This window comes from Fundulus heteroclitus, chromosome 5, assembly GCF_011125445.2.
Source record: "Fundulus heteroclitus isolate FHET01 chromosome 5, MU-UCD_Fhet_4.1, whole genome shotgun sequence".
Lineage (NCBI taxonomy): Eukaryota > Metazoa > Chordata > Actinopteri > Cyprinodontiformes > Fundulidae > Fundulus > Fundulus heteroclitus.
Genome location: NC_046365.1, coordinates 12,176,191 through 12,199,858, shown reverse-complemented (window position 1 = coordinate 12,199,858; position 23,668 = coordinate 12,176,191). Strand labels below are relative to the sequence as shown.

Genomic DNA, 23,668 nt, shown 5'->3' with positions numbered 1-23,668 from the left:
CAACCTCTGCATATGTCAGAGGCCTTGAAGTGGGAAGAAGTGGAGAGGAGGTTACATTGACACCTGACTGTTTTAACTCAGGAGGAAGTGAATCTGGTGAATCTGTTCGGTTGTAAACAAACATCTCCTGGAGGCAAAAGTCATTGTCCTCTATATCTGACAGTGTTGATAGACGGGATCCTGGTCTATTTAATGAATACTGTAGGTAATAGTTACAGTGTTGATCATATAGCTGACCAAATGTACAAACATCAGACAAAGTTTGATCTTCAACTGATGCCACAGATTCTGGTGAGGATGCCCTAAAATCTGCCAGCCAGTCATTTAAAAGTGAAAAGTCAAAATCAGAAGACACAGAGTCTGGGGACAACGTCCTGCTGCTGAATAACTTATCCAGTTGAAAGTCTGACACAACTGACTGAGGGGATTCTGCTCTGTTGTCCATAAAAAGACCTTCCAGACACAAGTCGTTGCCTTCCCAGTCTGATAATGTCGATTCTGGTGAAACTGACCTGCTTCCTGACAACGGCACAATGCAATCTATATAAGGACATTGGAACTGAGGAACAGGCGAGTCCGGAGACATTTGTCTCAATTCACTGCAAGACCCCACTGAGTCAGGAGTATGACAACCTAACTCAGAATCCCAATCATCTACGAATAGAGGGCTAGAGTGCTCCTCTGATTGGAAAGCAGATGAAACAACACTGGACTCCAACAATCTGACACCAACTATAGGCTCTGATTGTGTTTTAAAGGATGTACCTCTGACAACCTCTGCATATGTCAGAGGCCTTGAAGTGGGAAGAAGTGGAGAGGAGGTTACATTGACACCTGACTGTTTTAACTCAGGAGGAAGTGAATCTGGTGAATCTGTTCGGTTGTCAACAAACATCTCCTGGAGGCAAAAGTCATTGTCCTCTGGATCTGACAGTGTTGATAGACGGGATCCTGGTCTATTTAATGAATACTGTAGGTAATAGTTACAGTGTTGATCATATAGCTGACCAAATGTACAAACATCAGACAAAGTTTGATCTTCAACTGATGCCACAGATTCTGGTGAGGATGCCCTAAAATCTGCCAGCCAGTCATTTAAAAGTGAAAAGTCAAAATCAGAAGACACAGAGTCTGGGGACAACGTCCTGCTGCTGAATAACTTATCCAGTTGAAAGTCTGACACAACTGACTGAGGGGATTCTGCTCTGTTGTCCATAAAAAGACCTTCCAGACACAAGTCGTTGCCTTCCCAGTCTGATAATGTCGATTCTGGTGAAACTGACCTGCTTCCTGACAACGGCACAATGCAATCTATATAAGGACATTGGAACTGAGGAACAGGCGAGTCCGGAGACATTTGTCTCAATTCACTGCAAGACCCCACTGAGTCAGGAGTATGACAACCTAACTCAGAATCCCAATCATCTACGAATAGAGGGCTAGACTGCTCCTCTGATTGGAAAGCAGATGAAACAACACTGGACTCCAACAATCTGACACCAACTATAGGCTCTGATTGTGTTTTAAAGGATGTACCTCTGACAACCTCTGCATATGTCAGAGGCCTTGAAGTGGGAAGAAGTGGAGAGGAGGTTACATTGACACCTGACTGTTTTAACTCAGGAGGAAGTGAATCTGGTGAATCTGTTCGGTTGTAAACAAACATCTCCTGGAGGCAAAAGTCATTGTCCTCTATATCTGACAGTGTTGATAGACGGGATCCTGGTCTATTTAATGAATACTGTAGGTAATAGTTACAGTGTTGATCATATAGCTGACCAAATGTACAAACATCAGATAAAGTTTCATCTTCAACTGATGCCACAGATTCTGGTGAGGATGCCCTAAAATCTGCCAGCCAGTCATTTAAAAGTGAAAAGTCAAAATCAGAAGACACAGAGTCTGGGGACAACGTCCTGCTGCTGAATAACTTATCCAGTTGAAAGTCTGACACAACTGACTGAGGGGATTCTGCTCTGTTGTCCATAAAAAGACCTTCCAGACACAAGTCGTTGCCTTCCCAGTCTGATAATGTTGATTCTGGTGAAACTGACCTGCTTCCTGAATACTGCACAATGCAATCTATATAAGGACATTGGAACAGAGGAACAGGCGAGTCCGGAGACATTTGTCTCAATTCACTGCAAGACCCCACTGAGTCAGGAGTATGACAACCTAACTCAGAATCCCAATCATCTACGAATAGAGGGCTAGAGTGCTCCTCTGATTGGAAAGCAGATGAAACAACACTGGACTCCAACAATCTGACACCAACTATAGGCTCTGATTGTGTTTTAAAGGATGTACCTCTGACAACCTCTGCATATGTCAGAGGCCTTGAAGTGGGAAGAAGTGGAGAGGAGGTTACATTGACACCTGACTGTTTTAACTCAGGAGGAAGTGAATCTGGTGAATCTGTTCGGTTGTCAACAAACATCTCCTGGAGGCAAAAGTCATTGTCCTCTGGATCTGACAGTGTTGATAGACGGGATCCTGGTCTATTTAATGAATACTGTAGGTAATAGTTACAGTGTTGATCATATAGCTGACCAAATGTACAAACATCAGACAAAGTTTGATCTTCAACTGATGCCACAGATTCTGGTGAGGATGCCCTAAAATCTGCCAGCCAGTCATTTAAAAGTGAAAAGTCAAAATCAGAAGACACAGAGTCTGGGGACAACGTCCTGCTGCTGAATAACTTATCCAGTTGAAAGTCTGACACAACTGACTGAGGGGATTCTGCTCTGTTGTCCATAAAAAGACCTTCCAGACACAAGTCGTTGCCTTCCCAGTCTGATAATGTCGATTCTGGTGAAACTGACCTGCTTCCTGACAACGGCACAATGCAATCTATATAAGGACATTGGAACTGAGGAACAGGCGAGTCCGGAGACATTTGTCTCAATTCACTGCAAGACCCCACTGAGTCAGGAGTATGACAACCTAACTCAGAATCCCAATCATCTACGAATAGAGGGCTAGAGTGCTCCTCTGATTGGAAAGCAGATGAAACAACACTGGACTCCAACAATCTGACACCAACTATAGGCTCTGATTGTGTTTTAAAGGATGTACCTCTGACAACCTCTGCATATGTCAGAGGCCTTGAAGTGGGAAGAAGTGGAGAGGAGGTTACATTGACACCTGACTGTTTTAACTCAGGAGGAAGTGAATCTGGTGAATCTGTTCGGTTGTCAACAAACATCTCCTGGAGGCAAAAGTCATTGTCCTCTGGATCTGACAGTGTTGATAGACGGGATCCTGGTCTATTTAATGAATACTGTAGGTAATAGTTACAGTGTTGATCATATAGCTGACCAAATGTACAAACATCAGACAAAGTTTGATCTTCAACTGATGCCACAGATTCTGGTGAGGATGCCCTAAAATCTGCCAGCCAGTCATTTAAAAGTGAAAAGTCAAAATCAGAAGACACAGAGTCTGGGGACAACGTCCTGCTGCTGAATAACTTATCCAGTTGAAAGTCTGACACAACTGACTGAGGGGATTCTGCTCTGTTGTCCATAAAAAGACCTTCCAGACACAAGTCGTTGCCTTCCCAGTCTGATAATGTTGATTCTGGTGAAACTGACCTGCTTCCTGACATACGGCACAATGCAATCTATATAAGGACATTGGAACTGAGGAACAGGCGAGTCCGGAGACATTTGTCTCAATTCACTGCAAGACCCCACTGAGTCAGGAGTATGACAACCTAACTCAGAATCCCAATCATCTACGAATAGAGGGCTAGACTGCTCCTCTGATTGGAAAGCAGATGAAACAACACTGGACTCCAACAATCTGACACCAACTATAGGCTCTGATTGTGTTTTAAAGGATGTACCTCTGACAACCTCTGCATATGTCAGAGGCCTTGAAGTGGGAAGAAGTGGAGAGGAGGTTACATTGACACCTGACTGTTTTAACTCAGGAGGAAGTGAATCTGGTGAATCTGTTCGGTTGTCAACAAACATCTCCTGGAGGCAAAAGTCATTGTCCTCTGGATCTGACAGTGTTGATAGACGGGATCCTGGTCTATTTAATGAATACTGTAGGTAATAGTTACAGTGTTGATCATATAGCTGACCAAATGTACAAACATCAGACAAAGTTTGATCTTCAACTGATGCCACAGATTCTGGTGAGGATGCCCTAAAATCTGCCAGCCAGTCATTTAAAAGTGAAAAGTCAAAATCAGAAGACACAGAGTCTGGGGACAACGTCCTGCTGCTGAATAACTTATCCAGTTGAAAGTCTGACACAACTGACTGAGGGGATTCTGCTCTGTTGTCCATAAAAAGACCTTCCAGACACAAGTCGTTGCCTTCCCAGTCTGATAATGTCGATTCTGGTGAAACTGACCTGCTTCCTGACAACGGCACAATGCAATCTATATAAGGACATTGGAACTGAGGAACAGGCGAGTCCGGAGACATTTGTCTCAATTCACTGCAAGACCCCACTGAGTCAGGAGTATGACAACCTAACTCAGAATCCCAATCATCTACGAATAGAGGGCTAGAGTGCTCCTCTGATTGGAAAGCAGATGAAACAACACTGGACTCCAACAATCTGACACCAACTATAGGCTCTGATTGTGTTTTAAAGGATGTACCTCTGACAACCTCTGCATATGTCAGAGGCCTTGAAGTGGGAAGAAGTGGAGAGGAGGTTACATTGACACCTGACTGTTTTAACTCAGGAGGAAGTGAATCTGGTGAATCTGTTCGGTTGTCAACAAACATCTCCTGGAGGCAAAAGTCATTGTCCTCTGGATCTGACAGTGTTGATAGACGGGATCCTGGTCTATTTAATGAATACTGTAGGTAATAGTTACAGTGTTGATCATATAGCTGACCAAATGTACAAACATCAGACAAAGTTTGATCTTCAACTGATGCCACAGATTCTGGTGAGGATGCCCTAAAATCTGCCAGCCAGTCATTTAAAAGTGAAAAGTCAAAATCAGAAGACACAGAGTCTGGGGACAACGTCCTGCTGCTGAATAACTTATCCAGTTGAAAGTCTGACACAACTGACTGAGGGGATTCTGCTCTGTTGTCCATAAAAAGACCTTCCAGACACAAGTCGTTGCCTTCCCAGTCTGATAATGTCGATTCTGGTGAAACTGACCTGCTTCCTGACAACGGCACAATGCAATCTATATAAGGACATTGGAACTGAGGAACAGGCGAGTCCGGAGACATTTGTCTCAATTCACTGCAAGACCCCACTGAGTCAGGAGTATGACAACCTAACTCAGAATCCCAATCATCTACGAATAGAGGGCTAGAGTGCTCCTCTGATTGGAAAGCAGATGAAACAACACTGGACTCCAACAATCTGACACCAACTATAGGCTCTGATTGTGTTTTAAAGGATGTACCTCTGACAACCTCTGCATATGTCAGAGGCCTTGAAGTGGGAAGAAGTGGAGAGGAGGTTACATTGACACCTGACTGTTTTAACTCAGGAGGAAGTGAATCTGGTGAATCTGTTCGGTTGTCAACAAACATCTCCTGGAGGCAAAAGTCATTGTCCTCTGGATCTGACAGTGTTGATAGACGGGATCCTGGTCTATTTAATGAATACTGTAGGTAATAGTTACAGTGTTGATCATATAGCTGACCAAATGTACAAACATCAGATAAAGTTTGATCTTCAACTGATGCCACAGATTCTGGTGAGGATGCCCTAAAATCTGCCAGCCAGTCATTTAAAAGTGAAAAGTCAAAATCAGAAGACACAGAGTCTGGGGACAACGTCCTGCTGCTGAATAACTTATCCAGTTGAAAGTCTGACACAACTGACTGAGGGGATTCTGCTCTGTTGTCCATAAAAAGACCTTCCAGACACAAGTCGTTGCCTTCCCAGTCTGATAATGTTGATTCTGGTGAAACTGACCTGCTTCCTGACAACGGCACAATGCAATCTATATAAGGACATTGGAACTGAGGAACAGGCGAGTCCGGAGACATTTGTCTCAATTCACTGCAAGACCCCACTGAGTCAGGAGTATGACAACCTAACTCAGAATCCCAATCATCTACGAATAGAGGGCTAGAGTGCTCCTCTGATTGGAAAGCAGATGAAACAACACTGGACTCCAACAATCTGACACCAACTATAGGCTCTGATTGTGTTTTAAAGGATGTACCTCTGACAACCTCTGCATATGTCAGAGGCCTTGAAGTGGGAAGAAGTGGAGAGGAGGTTACATTGACACCTGACTGTTTTAACTCAGGAGGAAGTGAATCTGGTGAATCTGTTCGGTTGTCAACAAACATCTCCTGGAGGCAAAAGTCATTGTCCTCTGGATCTGACAGTGTTGATAGACGGGATCCTGGTCTATTTAATGAATACTGTAGGTAATAGTTACAGTGTTGATCATATAGCTGACCAAATGTACAAACATCAGACAAAGTTTGATCTTCAACTGATGCCACAGATTCTGGTGAGGATGCCCTAAAATCTGCCAGCCAGTCATTTAAAAGTGAAAAGTCAAAATCAGAAGACACAGAGTCTGGGGACAACGTCCTGCTGCTGAATAACTTATCCAGTTGAAAGTCTGACACAACTGACTGAGGGGATTCTGCTCTGTTGTCCATAAAAAGACCTTCCAGACACAAGTCGTTGCCTTCCCAGTCTGATAATGTCGATTCTGGTGAAACTGACCTGCTTCCTGAATACGGCACAATGCAATCTATATAAGGACATTGGAACTGAGGAACAGGCGAGTCCGGAGACATTTGTCTCAATTCACTGCAAGACCCCACTGAGTCAGGAGTATGACAACCTAACTCAGAATCCCAATCATCTACGAATAGAGGGCTAGAGTGCTCCTCTGATTGGAAAGCAGATGAAACAACACTGGACTCCAACAATCTGACACCAACTATAGGCTCTGATTGTGTTTTAAAGGATGTACCTCTGACAACCTCTGCATATGTCAGAGGCCTTGAAGTGGGAAGAAGTGGAGAGGAGGTTACATTGACACCTGACTGTTTTAACTCAGGAGGAAGTGAATCTGGTGAATCTGTTCGGTTGTCAACAAACATCTCCTGGAGGCAAAAGTCATTGTCCTCTGGATCTGACAGTGTTGATAGACGGGATCCTGGTCTATTTAATGAATACTGTAGGTAATAGTTACAGTGTTGATCATATAGCTGACCAAATGTACAAACATCAGATAAAGTTTGATCTTCAACTGATGCCACAGATTCTGGTGAGGATGCCCTAAAATCTGCCAGCCAGTCATTTAAAAGTGAAAAGTCAAAATCAGAAGACACAGAGTCTGGGGACAACGTCCTGCTGCTGAATAACTTATCCAGTTGAAAGTCTGACACAACTGACTGAGGGGATTCTGCTCTGTTGTCCATAAAAAGACCTTCCAGACACAAGTCGTTGCCTTCCCAGTCTGATAATGTCGATTCTGGTGAAACTGACCTGCTTCCTGACAACGGCACAATGCAATCTATATAAGGACATTGGAACTGAGGAACAGGCGAGTCCGGAGACATTTGTCTCAATTCACTGCAAGACCCCACTGAGTCAGGAGTATGACAACCTAACTCAGAATCCCAATCATCTACGAATAGAGGGCTAGAGTGCTCCTCTGATTGGAAAGCAGATGAAACAACACTGGACTCCAACAATCTGACACCAACTATAGGCTCTGATTGTGTTTTAAAGGATGTACCTCTGACAACCTCTGCATATGTCAGAGGCCTTGAAGTGGGAAGAAGTGGAGAGGAGGTTACATTGACACCTGACTGTTTTAACTCAGGAGGAAGTGAATCTGGTGAATCTGTTCGGTTGTCAACAAACATCTCCTGGAGGCAAAAGTCATTGTCCTCTGGATCTGACAGTGTTGATAGACGGGATCCTGGTCTATTTAATGAATACTGTAGGTAATAGTTACAGTGTTGATCATATAGCTGACCAAATGTACAAACATCAGACAAAGTTTGATCTTCAACTGATGCCACAGATTCTGGTGAGGATGCCCTAAAATCTGCCAGCCAGTCATTTAAAAGTGAAAAGTCAAAATCAGAAGACACAGAGTCTGGGGACAACGTCCTGCTGCTGAATAACTTATCCAGTTGAAAGTCTGACACAACTGACTGAGGGGATTCTGCTCTGTTGTCCATAAAAAGACCTTCCAGACACAAGTCGTTGCCTTCCCAGTCTGATAATGTCGATTCTGGTGAAACTGACCTGCTTCCTGACAACGGCACAATGCAATCTATATAAGGACATTGGAACTGAGGAACAGGCGAGTCCGGAGACATTTGTCTCAATTCACTGCAAGACCCCACTGAGTCAGGAGTATGACAACCTAACTCAGAATCCCAATCATCTACGAATAGAGGGCTAGAGTGCTCCTCTGATTGGAAAGCAGATGAAACAACACTGGACTCCAACAATCTGACACCAACTATAGGCTCTGATTGTGTTTTAAAGGATGTACCTCTGACAACCTCTGCATATGTCAGAGGCCTTGAAGTGGGAAGAAGTGGAGAGGAGGTTACATTGACACCTGACTGTTTTAACTCAGGAGGAAGTGAATCTGGTGAATCTGTTCGGTTGTCAACAAACATCTCCTGGAGGCAAAAGTCATTGTCCTCTGGATCTGACAGTGTTGATAGACGGGATCCTGGTCTATTTAATGAATACTGTAGGTAATAGTTACAGTGTTGATCATATAGCTGACCAAATGTACAAACATCAGACAAAGTTTGATCTTCAACTGATGCCACAGATTCTGGTGAGGATGCCCTAAAATCTGCCAGCCAGTCATTTAAAAGTGAAAAGTCAAAATCAGAAGACACAGAGTCTGGGGACAACGTCCTGCTGCTGAATAACTTATCCAGTTGAAAGTCTGACACAACTGACTGAGGGGATTCTGCTCTGTTGTCCATAAAAAGACCTTCCAGACACAAGTCGTTGCCTTCCCAGTCTGATAATGTTGATTCTGGTGAAACTGACCTGCTTCCTGACATACGGCACAATGCAATCTATATAAGGACATTGGAACTGAGGAACAGGCGAGTCCGGAGACATTTGTCTCAATTCACTGCAAGACCCCACTGAGTCAGGAGTATGACAACCTAACTCAGAATCCCAATCATCTACGAATAGAGGGCTAGAGTGCTCCTCTGATTGGAAAGCAGATGAAACAACACTGGACTCCAACAATCTGACACCAACTATAGGCTCTGATTGTGTTTTAAAGGATGTACCTCTGACAACCTCTGCATATGTCAGAGGCCTTGAAGTGGGAAGAAGTGGAGAGGAGGTTACATTGACACCTGACTGTTTTAACTCAGGAGGAAGTGAATCTGGTGAATCTGTTCGGTTGTCAACAAACATCTCCTGGAGGCAAAAGTCATTGTCCTCTGGATCTGACAGTGTTGATAGACGGGATCCTGGTCTATTTAATGAATACTGTAGGTAATAGTTACAGTGTTGATCATATAGCTGACCAAATGTACAAACATCAGACAAAGTTTGATCTTCAACTGATGCCACAGATTCTGGTGAGGATGCCCTAAAATCTGCCAGCCAGTCATTTAAAAGTGAAAAGTCAAAATCAGAAGACACAGAGTCTGGGGACAACGTCCTGCTGCTGAATAACTTATCCAGTTGAAAGTCTGACACAACTGACTGAGGGGATTCTGCTCTGTTGTCCATAAAAAGACCTTCCAGACACAAGTCGTTGCCTTCCCAGTCTGATAATGTCGATTCTGGTGAAACTGACCTGCTTCCTGACATACGGCACAATGCAATCTATATAAGGACATTGGAACTGAGGAACAGGCGAGTCCGGAGACATTTGTCTCAATTCACTGCAAGACCCCACTGAGTCAGGAGTATGACAACCTAACTCAGAATCCCAATCATCTACGAATAGAGGGCTAGAGTGCTCCTCTGATTGGAAAGCAGATGAAACAACACTGGACTCCAACAATCTGACACCAACTATAGGCTCTGATTGTGTTTTAAAGGATGTACCTCTGACAACCTCTGCATATGTCAGAGGCCTTGAAGTGGGAAGAAGTGGAGAGGAGGTTACATTGACACCTGACTGTTTTAACTCAGGAGGAAGTGAATCTGGTGAATCTGTTCGGTTGTCAACAAACATCTCCTGGAGGCAAAAGTCATTGTCCTCTGGATCTGACAGTGTTGATAGACGGGATCCTGGTCTATTTAATGAATACTGTAGGTAATAGTTACAGTGTTGATCATATAGCTGACCAAATGTACAAACATCAGATAAAGTTTGATCTTCAACTGATGCCACAGATTCTGGTGAGGATGCCCTAAAATCTGCCAGCCAGTCATTTAAAAGTGAAAAGTCAAAATCAGAAGACACAGAGTCTGGGGACAACGTCCTGCTGCTGAATAACTTATCCAGTTGAAAGTCTGACACAACTGACTGAGGGGATTCTGCTCTGTTGTCCATAAAAAGACCTTCCAGACACAAGTCATTGCCTTCCCAGTCTGATAATGTCGATTCTGGTGAAACTGACCTGCTTCCTGAATACTCCACAATGCAATCTATATAAGGACATTGGAACTGAGGAACAGGCGAGTCCGGAGACATTTGTCTCAATTCACTGCAAGACCCCACTGAGTCAGGAGTATGACAACCTAACTCAGAATCCCAATCATCTACGAATAGAGGGCTAGAGTGCTCCTCTGATTGGAAAGCAGATGAAACAACACTGGACTCCAACAATCTGACACCAACTATAGGCTCTGATTGTGTTTTAAAGGATGTACCTCTGACAACCTCTGCATATGTCAGAGGCCTTGAAGTGGGAAGAAGTGGAGAGGAGGTTACATTGACACCTGACTGTTTTAACTCAGGAGGAAGTGAATCTGGTGAATCTGTTCGGTTGTCAACAAACATCTCCTGGAGGCAAAAGTCATTGTCCTCTGGATCTGACAGTGTTGATAGACGGGATGCTGGTCTATTTAATGAATACTGTAGGTAATAGTTACAGTGTTGATCATATAGCTGACCAAATGTACAAACATCAGACAAAGTTTGATCTTCAACTGATGCCACAGATTCTGGTGAGGATGCCCTAAAATCTGCCAGCCAGTCATTTAAAAGTGAAAAGTCAAAATCAGAAGACACAGAGTCTGGGGACAACGTCCTGCTGCTGAATAACTTATCCAGTTGAAAGTCTGACACAACTGACTGAGGGGATTCTGCTCTGTTGTCCATAAAAAGACCTTCCAGACACAAGTCGTTGCCTTCCCAGTCTGATAATGTCGATTCTGGTGAAACTGACCTGCTTCCTGACAACGGCACAATGCAATCTATATAAGGACATTGGAACTGAGGAACAGGCGAGTCCGGAGACATTTGTCTCAATTCACTGCAAGACCCCACTGAGTCAGGAGTATGACAACCTAACTCAGAATCCCAATCATCTACGAATAGAGGGCTAGACTGCTCCTCTGATTGGAAAGCAGATGAAACAACACTAGACTCCAACAATCTGACACCAACTATAGGCTCTGATTGTGTTTTAAAGGATGTACCTCTGACAACCTCTGCATATGTCAGAGGCCTTGAAGTGGGAAGAAGTGAAGAGGAGGTTACATTGACACCTGACTGTTTTAACTCAGGAGGAAGTGAATCTGGTGAATCTGTTCGGTTGTCAACAAACATCTCCTGGAGGCAAAAGTCATTGTCCTCTGGATCTGACAGTGTTGATAGACGGGATCCTGGTCTATTTAATGAATACTGTAGGTAATAGTTACAGTGTTGATCATATAGCTGACCAAATGTACAAACATCAGACAAAGTTTGATCTTCAACTGATGCCACAGATTCTGGTGAGGATGCCCTAAAATCTGCCAGCCAGTCATTTAAAAGTGAAAAGTCAAAATCAGAAGACACAGAGTCTGGGGACAACGTCCTGCTGCTGAATAACTTATCCAGTTGAAAGTCTGACACAACTGACTGAGGGGATTCTGCTCTGTTGTCCATAAAAAGACCTTCCAGACACAAGTCGTTGCCTTCCCAGTCTGATAATGTTGATTCTGGTGAAACTGACCTGCTTCCTGACAACGGCACAATGCAATCTATATAAGGACATTGGAACTGAGGAACAGGCGAGTCCGGAGACATTTGTCTCAATTCACTGCAAGACCCCACTGAGTCAGGAGTATGACAACCTAACTCAGAATCCCAATCATCTACGAATAGAGGGCTAGACTGCTCCTCTGATTGGAAAGCAGATGAAACAACACTGGACTCCAACAATCTGACACCAACTATAGGCTCTGATTGTGTTTTAAAGGATGTACCTCTGACAACCTCTGCATATGTCAGAGGCCTTGAAGTGGGAAGAAGTGGAGAGGAGGTTACATTGACACCTGACTGTTTTAACTCAGGAGGAAGTGAATCTGGTGAATCTGTTCGGTTGTCAACAAACATCTCCTGCAGGCAAAAGTCATTGTCCTCTGGATCTGACAGTGTTGATAGACGGGATCCTGGTCTATTTAATGAATACTGTAGGTAATAGTTACAGTGTTGATCATATAGCTGACCAAATGTACAAACATCAGATAAAGTTTGATCTTCAACTGATGCCACAGATTCTGGTGAGGATGCCCTAAAATCTGCCAGCCAGTCATTTAAAAGTGAAAAATCAAAATCAGAAGACACAGAGTCTGGGGACAACGTCCTGCTGCTGAATAACTTATCCAGTTGAAAGTCTGACACAACTGACTGAGGGGATTCTGCTCTGTTGTCCATAAAAAGACCTTCCAGACACCAGTAGTTGCCTTCCCAGTCTGATAATGTCGATTCTGGTGAAACTGACCTGCTTCCTGACAACGGCACAATGCAATCTATATAAGGACATTGGAACTGAGGAACAGGCGAGTCCGGAGACATTTGTCTCAATTCACTGCAAGACCCCACTGAGTCAGGAGTATGACAACCTAACTCAGAATCCCAATCATCTACGAATAGAGGGCTAGACTGCTCCTCTGATTGGAAAGCAGATGAAACAACACTAGACTCCAACAATCTGACACCAACTATAGGCTCTGATTGTGTTTTAAAGGATGTACCTCTGACAACCTCTGCATATGTCAGAGGCCTTGAAGTGGGAAGAAGTGGAGAGAAGGTTACATTGACACCTGACTGTTTTGACTCAGGAGGAAGTGAATCTGGTGAATCTGTTCGGTTGTCAACAAACATCTCCTGGAGGCAAAAGTCATTGTTCTCTTGATCTGACAGTGTTGATAGACGGGATGCTGGTCTATTTAATGAATACTGTAGGTAATAGTTACAGTGTTGATCATATAGCTGACCAAATGTACAAACATCAGACAAAGTTTGATCTTCAACTGATGCCACAGATTCTGGTGAGGATGCCCTAAAATCTGCCAGCCAGTCATTTGAAAGTGAAAAGTCAAAATCAGAAGACACAGAGTCTGGGGACAAAGTCCTGCTGCTGAATAACTTATCCAGTTGAAAGTCTGACACAACTGACTGAGGGGATTCTGCTCTGTTGTCCATAAAAAGACCTTCCAGACAAAAGTCATTGCCTTCCCAGTCTGATAATGTCGATTCTGGTGAAACTGACCTGCTTCCTGACAACGGCACAATGCAATCTATATAAGGACATTGGAACTGAGGAACAGGCGAGTCCGGAGACATTTGTCTCAATTCACTGCAAGACCCCACTGAGTCAGGAGTATGACAACCTAACTCAGAATCCCAATCATCTACGAACAGAGGGCTAGACTGCTCCTCCGATTGGAAAGCAGATAAAGGATCTCCTAAGGTAATACCTTTAACAACTTCTGCATATGTCAGCGATCTGGCAGTAGTATGCAATGGAGGGAAAGTTCCAGTTACACCTGAGCCTTTGTATTCCAAGAGAGGTGATTGAACTTTGCCATCAACCTCATCTTCGACCTTTCTCCTACCATCAAATTTGGCAACTCTACATCCAGTGTCACTCTCATCTAACAAACACAATGTGTTATCAGGTAGTGAGGTGGGAAAATTCAGAAACTTTAAAACATATTTTGGTTTCTCTACCAGCTGAAAGACTACTGGTTTGGGTATTGGTTCTCTTTTGAAAAAGTTAAACATTTTATCACCCCCTTTGTTTTGCTTTTCAGAGCTTGTTTCTGAGGATTCTCCTTCCAGATGGACATGTGCAGCTTCTGGTTGCCATGTTTTTGTCAAATCATTTGTTGCCTGGCCTTTTATTGATACATTTTCAGAAGATCGATTTGAATTCCAGCAACCTAGCTGAGATTGAGTAATTTTGTCCGTTTTTATTGTTTCTTTTTTATCACTTCTAAAATTAGAGTAATTCATCTGTTCATGTTCACAAACAACTCCTTCAAAGTTAGAGAGTAAACCTGCAGTTTGTGTTTTCTCTTCTGTTTTTACCTTAAGTTTCACTGAATCTTGGTTAGTCAGATTTGTTTCATAAGTCCAATTATTAAAAGATATTTTCAGAGCATTTTTTGAGTCTTGCATATAGACACATTCCTTAACAAAATCTTGTGAACATTCAATATCTGGTGGAAGATTTTCAGTTGATGTGTTCCAATGTGATGGAGAAGGGTAATATAAACTATCTATTTGTTTTGTCAAGGATATATCAGGATATACCTCCTCATCGGTCATTACTGCATGATCATCATTGATCAGTGGTGGTGATGTTTGGTTACCACCTGAATAAAGTATAAAATAATCACAATATTGACTCCTCAGTTGGGAGCGGGTTGGTTCTGAGTACATAAGATCAAGAAACGAGAAGCTGCACTGAGATGACTGAGACTCTGGAGAAAATGGTCTACAATCCGTCTCTGGTCCTCTAACTGAGGTTAATTCTGGTGAAAATGCTCTTTTATTAAGTGAAAGAAACTCAAGAACATCATCACATTCAATATCTGAAGCCGCAGGTGAGAGTGTTCTTTTTTCTACCCTGGTATGTGAAACATCTTGAACAGTTTGACTACATATAGGCACTTGAGAGTCCAGTGGCAGTGATTTAAAACAATTCAATAACTCAAACGGCCCTGAATAGGAAGTTGAAATCACAGGTTTTGCTAAATCTTCTGAACAGATTCTTTGTTTGTTTTCATTGTAATTTAGATTAATACCCGGTGAACTACATCCGTCAGACATTGGAGAAAGAGCCCGACAGCTTTCTAGTGTGTTGGAAAAGTCTGTAGGTAAAAACCATTTCGTACCCAGCGGAGAATCAGGTGACATTGCTCTGTAATCGCTCACTGACATAACAGATTCAGGAGATGACAGCCCAGATGTAGAGGTCTTTGTCATCCATGCATCGGCTGAGAAAAGGCCTGCTTCATTAACAGGCGAAAATGACTCATACTGTTCCTCAGACACCAAAGAATCAGGGGTCAAAGGGCAGACATCTGAAAAAATGGAAGGCAAAGTTTCAGTCGTTCTATGACCAATTTGAGGATCAAGATGTGAGAACAACATTGAAGAAACAATTTGTGGCTCTGGAATGTAGGATATTTTAGATGTAACGGTTGCTTTTTTATATTCTGGTAAAGGACACAAATTAGTATCAGTTGAGTCACATCTCAAATGAGTGCAGCTACTGTTGGTAAGATTCTGTGGTAAAATTGTCTGAATTTTCAGGTTTTTGTTCAGTTTCACCATGCTGTACTTAGCTGCACTAATGTCAGACTCATTTGACTGAATGTCATCGTCATCAATGAAAGGTATGTGTTGGAGACACCCATCTTTTTGTACTTGGTCTTTAGGATTTTTGTCCTCGCATGACTTGGCAGCTTTGAGTTCCAAATCCAAACTTGAAACAGGTGGAATCTTGTAATCACTTCGTGATGCGTTATCAGGTTCCTTCTGAGGTACCCTACTTTTCTGTACTACATCTGTGTCATCTTCAGTCACAGCCAGAGTTGGTTGATTCTCCTCTAAGGTCATGTCTGGTGAAACTGGTTCAGACACTTTTCCCAAAATAGTTCTGGTGGCTTCTGTATTACCAAGCAGAGGTGGGCAAATAAACTCATCGGAAAGTTCAGTAAAGTCACTTTCAGCTTTGTCTGACTCAGACAGACTCAAACCAAAGTCTCTGATAGATATGGATAGCGGTACCCTCATAACGTCTGGTGACTTGCTTTGCTTATCCTTACACCCACATTGCTTCATTGATAGGGTTTGACACCAGTCACCTTTGAATGTGGGGACGGCTTGGGCAGACCTGATGTAATCACCTTCATTACAGCTGGAAGCTTGATGGTGTTTCACCTGAGCTGCTTGGCTCTTCAGTGCGGCTTCTTTTGTTCTGAACTGTGTACTTACTTGCTCCTCTGATTTGCCGTGACTAGCAGAGTCTTGTGTAACCACATCTTCTGAGGTCCACAGATTAGGGTTCAGTTCACTGTTAAGAGAAAAGAATAGGTCCAAAAATTTATTTTGATGACAAGATTCAAACATTAAAAGGTAAGAACTAGGGATGTAATAAAAAGCCCAGATTATTAGCGATAATCCAGCTATTAAGTTTATGAGAATATTACACAATTTTCCCATTATTTTGTTAAAGGCGTGTGCAACTAGTTTGGCTTTTTATTAGCAAAAATCAAGTATTGCTTTTATAAATACATATTATGCTGAAGTCTAATAAAAATTGCATCAAAAATGGAAGTGCTTTCATAGCTTAGTATGAGTAGTTTATAAATACATAGAGGTCGGTGCACCCAATGGAAGAAGCCTTATTCTCTGTTCTGTTCTGTATTCTATCTATGTTGCTGGCCCAGAGGCAAAAATTTGGTTTTCAGTTAACATAGAAATTACAATAAATAGCTAGAATCTTGAAATATTTCACCCTGTCCATAATGAATCTATATATATGCAGTATTCCCAAAGAGGGGGACTTCTCAGCGTTACCCATCTCTTAGGGAGCAGCGTGTTGCCAACAATGAGTGACACATGTGGAGCAATCTGTGGTCAAGGGTCTTGCTCAGGGACCCAAAGTGACAGACTTTGGGTCTAACCTTGCAGCCTCTCCAAGATGCAAACACCCGGCTCAATAGGCCACCACTCCCACTAATATGGATCATTCTATGTTTTTGTAGTACAAATTAAAATGAATGTGAGCTTTAACTATTAACACACTTTCACTTTTTTATTTACAATAAATAATATAATAATGTTGTTCAGACAGTCCCTGAACAAAATTTAGTTTGTTGTTCAGGTACTCCCAGCAAAGTGGCCATTCCACTGAGTTTCTGTATGAGTATTTGTGTATTTATATATTGGCTTGAATGGAATTACTTAAATGATACGCTATAGGTCTGCAAGTATGGAAACATCTTACATTTCAATTCCAAGCAAAGTTGCAGAGTCAAGAGTAAATTAAAATTATTAATTTACTGTGGGATTTCAAGATCCTCCAATAAGTCTCCATGTATGCTCTCTGAGTGGGTTTGTCCAGCAGGTTCTGCCCACGAAGGGATATCCAGTAAGGAGGCAACGGAGAGGTCTTCTTCAGAAACTGCTGGGGGTGGTCTGCGGTCTGACTCCACCCTCCTCACAATTCTAGGGCTGTCTGTATCTTCTTGCACTGAAGATAAGGCTACTGAAACTTAAAAATAGACCATGGATTAGAGTACAAGCAAACACGGATAGAGAGCTTGGTTTGGGAAAGGACTATAGAAAAGGTTCTGTTACCTTCGCTGTGATCAAGAGTCTTTTCTATCTCTGCATAAGTCCTTGATGTTTGCTCTTGAACTGACTTGTTCATCTGGGTTTCAATAAGATGAACTATGTCCATTCGGTTGATCTTCGTTAGCTTTCTTATCAGGCAGTCCTCTGGGAAGAAAATGAAATACATAAATATTGTTTTAACACAAAAAAATTTATTCAAGTCTGCAGCATGCAGATATGGAAGATGAAGGAAGAATTTCTTTTTAAATTTCTCCTTGGAGAAACACATCATAAATGTATAAAATTATCTACAAATACAATTAGATAATATTTTCCGCCTTTTAGAAAATATTGATTATATTCAAGGACACAGTGTGTTAATCTTCATAAGTATTCTGTGTTTCACAGTCCCATGCATCAATAATAGCTCAAAGAAGGACACACGCTGACTTCAGCATACATATTTCTCTGGTTACTCTGGTAAACTGAAAAGTAGCTGTGGCATAGAAAGTTGCCAACGCTCTATTCTGATATGTAGCATTTTATCCAGTACACAGAAATAAACATAAAATAAACAATGTATATACAGTGTTCTTGCAACAGGAAACATTTTTGAAGGATTTTTATATTTTATGTCACTGAAAAGGAGCAGGTGCACTATCACGATCAGTTAACAACTATGCTATGGTGAGTTTGTTTGAAGAAAGAAAACTTGAGAAAGGATAAACTGTTAAGAGGTAAAGCAATAGGATGCTAATGAACAAAGCTGGCTTTCAGTCTCTTCACGTGTAGCATCTAAAGTTTATAAAGATAATTGCAATGATATCTAGAAATGTCCACGTTGAAATATATGTAATTTAAAGACAAATACCTGTGGCATGTTTGCCTTCCCGCTCAACCCATCGTTGTAGCAAGGCATGGCTCTGCTCTTGCAGGGAATTAGGATTGTCTAATCTTACTTGCTGTATATCATCCTCGTTGAATTCTAGCTCCCTTGCCAGCTCTGGGGGAGATAATAACAAAAAGAGAGATAGAAATGTTGAACAAAACACACCTGTAGTAAATACAATGAGTTTTGGTTTTGCAACATGATGTGGTGTTGAAAGCAGACATTTAAATACACTGTATAAAAAGACACATATACTTTTTCACTAACTGCCTGACACTGACTCACAGTAAACATTTCCTATATTTAGTCAGCTAGGTTAACCTAAATTATTTTCACGTATTAATTGCCAGAATAGTTCTAAAAAAAAAAATCAAATTTGTCGTGCTAGCTGGGTGATCCCATGTTGTTTTCACTTAAATGATTTTGCTTTAACAGATGACATGGCACTTTCAGCCATCTAGAAACTGTACACAAAGATGATCAGATTTCTGGAGGTCCACAGTCCGTTTTTGTCACCCAATCAACTCAAATGTTGAAAATCAACAGAAGGATCAGAAGTGTACAAAGCCATTATTACCTAGGCTTTTCCAAATAGTTTAAAGGCATAGTAATCTTAGTGTATGTAAACATCTGATTGCCTCCAAATAGTCTGATATTAGAGAACAGAAATGATTTCAGTATTTCCAATCACTTAAAACTTTTGGTCTAATGGACCTAAAACTGGAGACATTTAGTTTGACTTAATATCAGTGAGGAAAAGTAATGTCTCTTTTTGTACAGTGTACAAAAGCATCAGTTTTTTTCCCCTTCTTGCTCACTGGTCAATTTATTAGGTACACCTGTTCAAATGCTTGTTGACATGAATAATGAATCTACTGATAACATAGCAGCAAGTTAATGGATGGAGGTCTATAGGTGGGGTAAAGCCAACTTAGTAAAGTTCAAGCCAAGCACCAGAATAGGGAAGAAAGGGTATTTAAAAGACTTTAAATCTGGCATGGTTGTTGTTAGCAGACAGTTGGTCTATGCATTCTAGAAATGGCTGATTTTGCTTTATAGTAGCTAAAACAACTACAATACTTTGTAAATCTAAAGTATGTGGAAACACATCTCTAACCCTCAAAACATCAGATGGTTTTATGCCTGACAGCCATGATATATAGATGAACATTGCATGGAATATTAAATATAGACGCCAAACCGAACGGCAGACTGGGAAATTCCTGCATTTACAGACTGTAGATTAACCCTTTTTAAATGCATAGTAGGAGGAGCATCCCAGCTTGAGCAACCCCTGGCTCGGCTTCACTCTCCCACTTGCGGGGGGAGAGAGTCGGTTTTGCTGTAATTGTACCTCATATGGAATTTGTACCCCCTGCATCGGGAGCGATGCAGGAGGAGCGGATCCAGTCAGCTCCATCTCAATTTCAACTGACTAGACATGGAAGTAGAGATGTTTTACTATGAAATAGGTGTGTTGAGACTTTATTGCTCAGTCAGTAGGTTAAAACTGAAAGAAAAAAAAAAAATCACAAAACCATTTTCCCATAATTGTGTCAACATACCGAGACTGCCTAATATGAGGAAAATTACATCTATTTAATCTCAATTCACAACGTTTATGCTCAATAAATCTCACCAAATAAACGGCTCTGTTGTTGTTTCCAGATTTCTAATTAAAATACAGTTTGCTTTGATTGTCGCTCATGTCCAGAAATTTTGTCTGCTGCCACCAAAACTTCCTGAGTCCATTCCAGCTGTCTGCTTAATTCTTGTCAAACATATTTTGTTTCTAGATAGACCCGCATGAATGGATCAAATGAAACAAACTCCAAACAAATGTACAAATAATCAATGAATAAAGTTGAGACCAGGGCTGAAAGTAGTTTTACGTTCTTGCTGGTATTATTACACTCCTTTTTTCTTGAGAATGGAAAATTACTTTCTTACTTTATTTAAGAGTCTCACTCATGCAGAGTGACTCTTGACCTCTTCCACTTCTCTCTTTACCCCATCCCTTTGGGGTCAGTTATAAGAAACCAGTGTTTAGCTATCTTTTTTTAGGCAGAAGACAGTAAGACTTTTATAACACTGAAAAGGAAAATAGTTGCTCTAAAAATAATCTTCTCGAATGCATACCAGAAATCAGGGATGTCAACAAACCTCTTACACCAGAACGATAAAGAGACTGAGTTAATGTTGTTTGGGCACATTGATGTCTCTAACATCAGTGTTGACCTGGGATATTAAAGTCAGCATCTGACACATACTGCTAATTGATCTGCAATGAAGTAGCTTTACATATCAGGCAGACAAACTCACTTTCTGTTTTAAATGTTCTCTTAAAACAGATCTTTTCTTTTTGGCCTTTAACCCAGTTTGAGGTGTTAGCTTTTGAAGTTTTTATTGTTTGTTTTTGTGGATTTGCATTTTATTGTACATTTTGCTGGCTTTAATTTTTTATTCTGTTTTAAATTAGTAGGTTTTAGATTTTATAAATAATATTGAGTTGAGAATATTATCAGTTTTTAAAAAGGGGGAAATATGGTTGTTTTGCAAACAGAAGTTATTCAAAAACAGCTCAATAACACACAATATTTTTCTTCCTGACTATAACAAGAAAATATTGTAAATGATTATAAAAGGCACAATCTGAACTATCAGATTCACATCCAGGGAATGACAACACTACTGATTATCATTAATCTACGGGTTTGTTTATCAATATAGCCCTATAACCTCATTGGTGAGCGAGGCTATTTCATCAAGCCTCCTTAAGGTCCAACATGTTCCCCTCCGCTGCAACACTTGAAGCACACAGAGGTTCACACTGCGTCTTTACGCATACTCCAGCTGCTGATGTTTTACCTCTTTTCAGCTCCATGCACCTCTAGCCTGTTACAGTTTATAACCATTGTCATCGTCTTGCACAGTGGCAGATTTGTCATGTCAGTCTCTGCCCTGACCAGACAAATCTCCTCTATTGTGCAGGGCGCTCAAGTGCATAATTATGCATGCCAAAGGTTGAGTTTGAAGTTGTTTTCCAAGCACGTGTTGTTTGTGGTCTGGGTGGACAGAATGATTACTTCCTTTTTTTGCTTTTAGCCCAGTAATAGTCTTAAAGGCGGAATCCTATCAGAATTATAGCACTTTTCATGCATTGCATACATTTTTTTTTTTGGAGATTTTCTGAGGCTCTAGCGGCTCGCTTTTTTTTTTATTACAGTAGGCTGACAGGAAGGGGGTGGAAGAGGGGGAGAGACAAAGGCAAAGTCGAACCCGGGTCGACCGCATTAAGGACTAAGGCCTCTCTCTGTACATGGGCCGCGCTACCCGCTGCGCCACCAGCGTGCTCAGCAACCCCAGATTTAGGCACGGCTTTTCAAGCTCTGTGGTTCCTAAGCTACTGTAGAAAAACCCCAATTTGGTAAGGTCTGGTACCAGCATAATTTATACTTAATGATACCGGTTTGAGGCGGTGAGGTGGGTGGATTTTTCCCCCCATTGGTGCGCTGTACGCAAAGGATAAACAATTAATAAAGGATAACAATTAAGAAAAAAAGACAGTGATGGGCTCATTTAGAGGGAAAAGGAGGAATGAGGGGTTTGGGTTGGAGGAATGAGGGGTTTGGGTTGAAACCCCCAATGTTGAAAATCCCTTAAAATGACCCTTAAATGTGCACACCTAAATTCCGTGTAACTTAATTATGTGCACCTGAATTCAAGCGCAAGGCGATGTAGCACGCCCACTGCTGCACCACTGGTTCTGTGTCGTTAAACAAAATAGCATGAAACACAACTACTAACTCTCCTATTGATTTTAATTTGGACATTTTGCTACAGGCGGAAGGACATTAAATGTAGTGGCTCACATTTTGAAGGCTAGGTGCTGATAAAAGCCCCTGGCTCCGAGTGAAGAGGGGGGAGAGGAGCAATAGGTACCGTTGAGGCACTAAAATACAGCACATATAGTTCAGAAACAATTCGGAATGAATAAAAAGGAAAATTACAAACAGACTAAGTGGTGTTTTAGACTGCATAAATTTTCTGATCCAACCTGCAACCATGACTGGTTCTGAATGAAGCCTTTATCTGGCAGCCGCTCTCCTCCCTTGCCTCCTGCGTACCAGCTTAAATTATTTTAGCAGTACGCAGTACCGGACCGTACTGGCTTACTTTCATCACTGGTTAAGATCAAAATTATTCATAACTCTGAACGCTCTTTCTCCGCTGCTCCGTTAAGACGAACTACAGCAGGAATTATTGTTGGTCACAAGCAGTGAAAGAAGTTAAAACAGCTCAACAGAAGGCAGAAGACTGAGTTCTGAGTGGTCAGTGCTTTGAACAGATCATCTGCAGCCCATATGGCCCATTGTTATTTTTATGCGTGTGAAATGCCATGTGTGGCATCTGTGCGTGTGCGGTCAGGGAAATGCGTGTGTCACATGGTCATTACGTGAGAGTTGAGAGCCCTGTGGATGTATTTTCAATGCTATCTATTGAGCTGAGCTACACCTAGCAGTCTTTCAGCCACATGCTAATGGGTTTTGGGTTGTGTTTACAAAGTTGTGATACACTTTACATCGATAAGTGTTAAAACACAGCTGGTACTTTGACATTTTTATGTATTTTCCTATCCTCTCATTCAACTAAAATGATAAAATATCACGCAAAAGTCCTTTAAAATGAGCTCCCTTATGTTCCATTAGCCACTATTACCAATGGCTTGCTCCTAGTTATCAGAATCAGAATTAAGTTTAATCGCCAAGTAGGTTTGCACTTACAAGGGTAGCAGGGTAGCACCAGGGTAGCAACCCTTGTTTCCAACATAGCTTGTTTGTTAATTTCCTTCGCTCCGCAAGAGAATGTGAATTAGAGAATGTGGCATTCGCGTTCATTTAAACATAAATAGTAATATTAATAGTGATTAACGGTATCTGTGACACTTATAGGCACATTTAAACAAGCTATCAAGTTTGTTGTTAGCCACTGGGGACCTGTATGTGCTCACATTCACCCTTGTGCCCGTATACTGGCTGTTCGCCTCCTGGTGTTATAAATCCAATAAGGCATCTTTT

At 41.6% G+C, this 23,668-nt stretch overlaps 1 protein-coding gene across 26 annotated transcripts in view; it reads right to left on the bottom strand.

Annotated features, from left to right (window-relative positions):
* ank2a (ankyrin 2a, neuronal) overlaps positions 1-23,668 on the bottom strand; it is a 114,580-nt gene that overhangs the window by 12,876 nt on the left and 78,036 nt on the right. For all 26 annotated transcript variants that reach the window (XM_036136906.1, XM_036136890.1, XM_036136902.1 and 23 more), the window contains 4 exons: positions 18,573-18,704; positions 17,726-17,866; positions 17,429-17,639; positions 16,358-16,436 (listed from right to left, as the gene is read on the bottom strand). In XM_036136906.1, the coding sequence (XP_035992799.1) occupies positions 16,358-16,436; positions 17,429-17,639; positions 17,726-17,866; positions 18,573-18,704 (563 nt within the window). The remainder of the gene's footprint in view (positions 1-16,357; positions 16,437-17,428; positions 17,640-17,725; positions 17,867-18,572; positions 18,705-23,668) is intronic.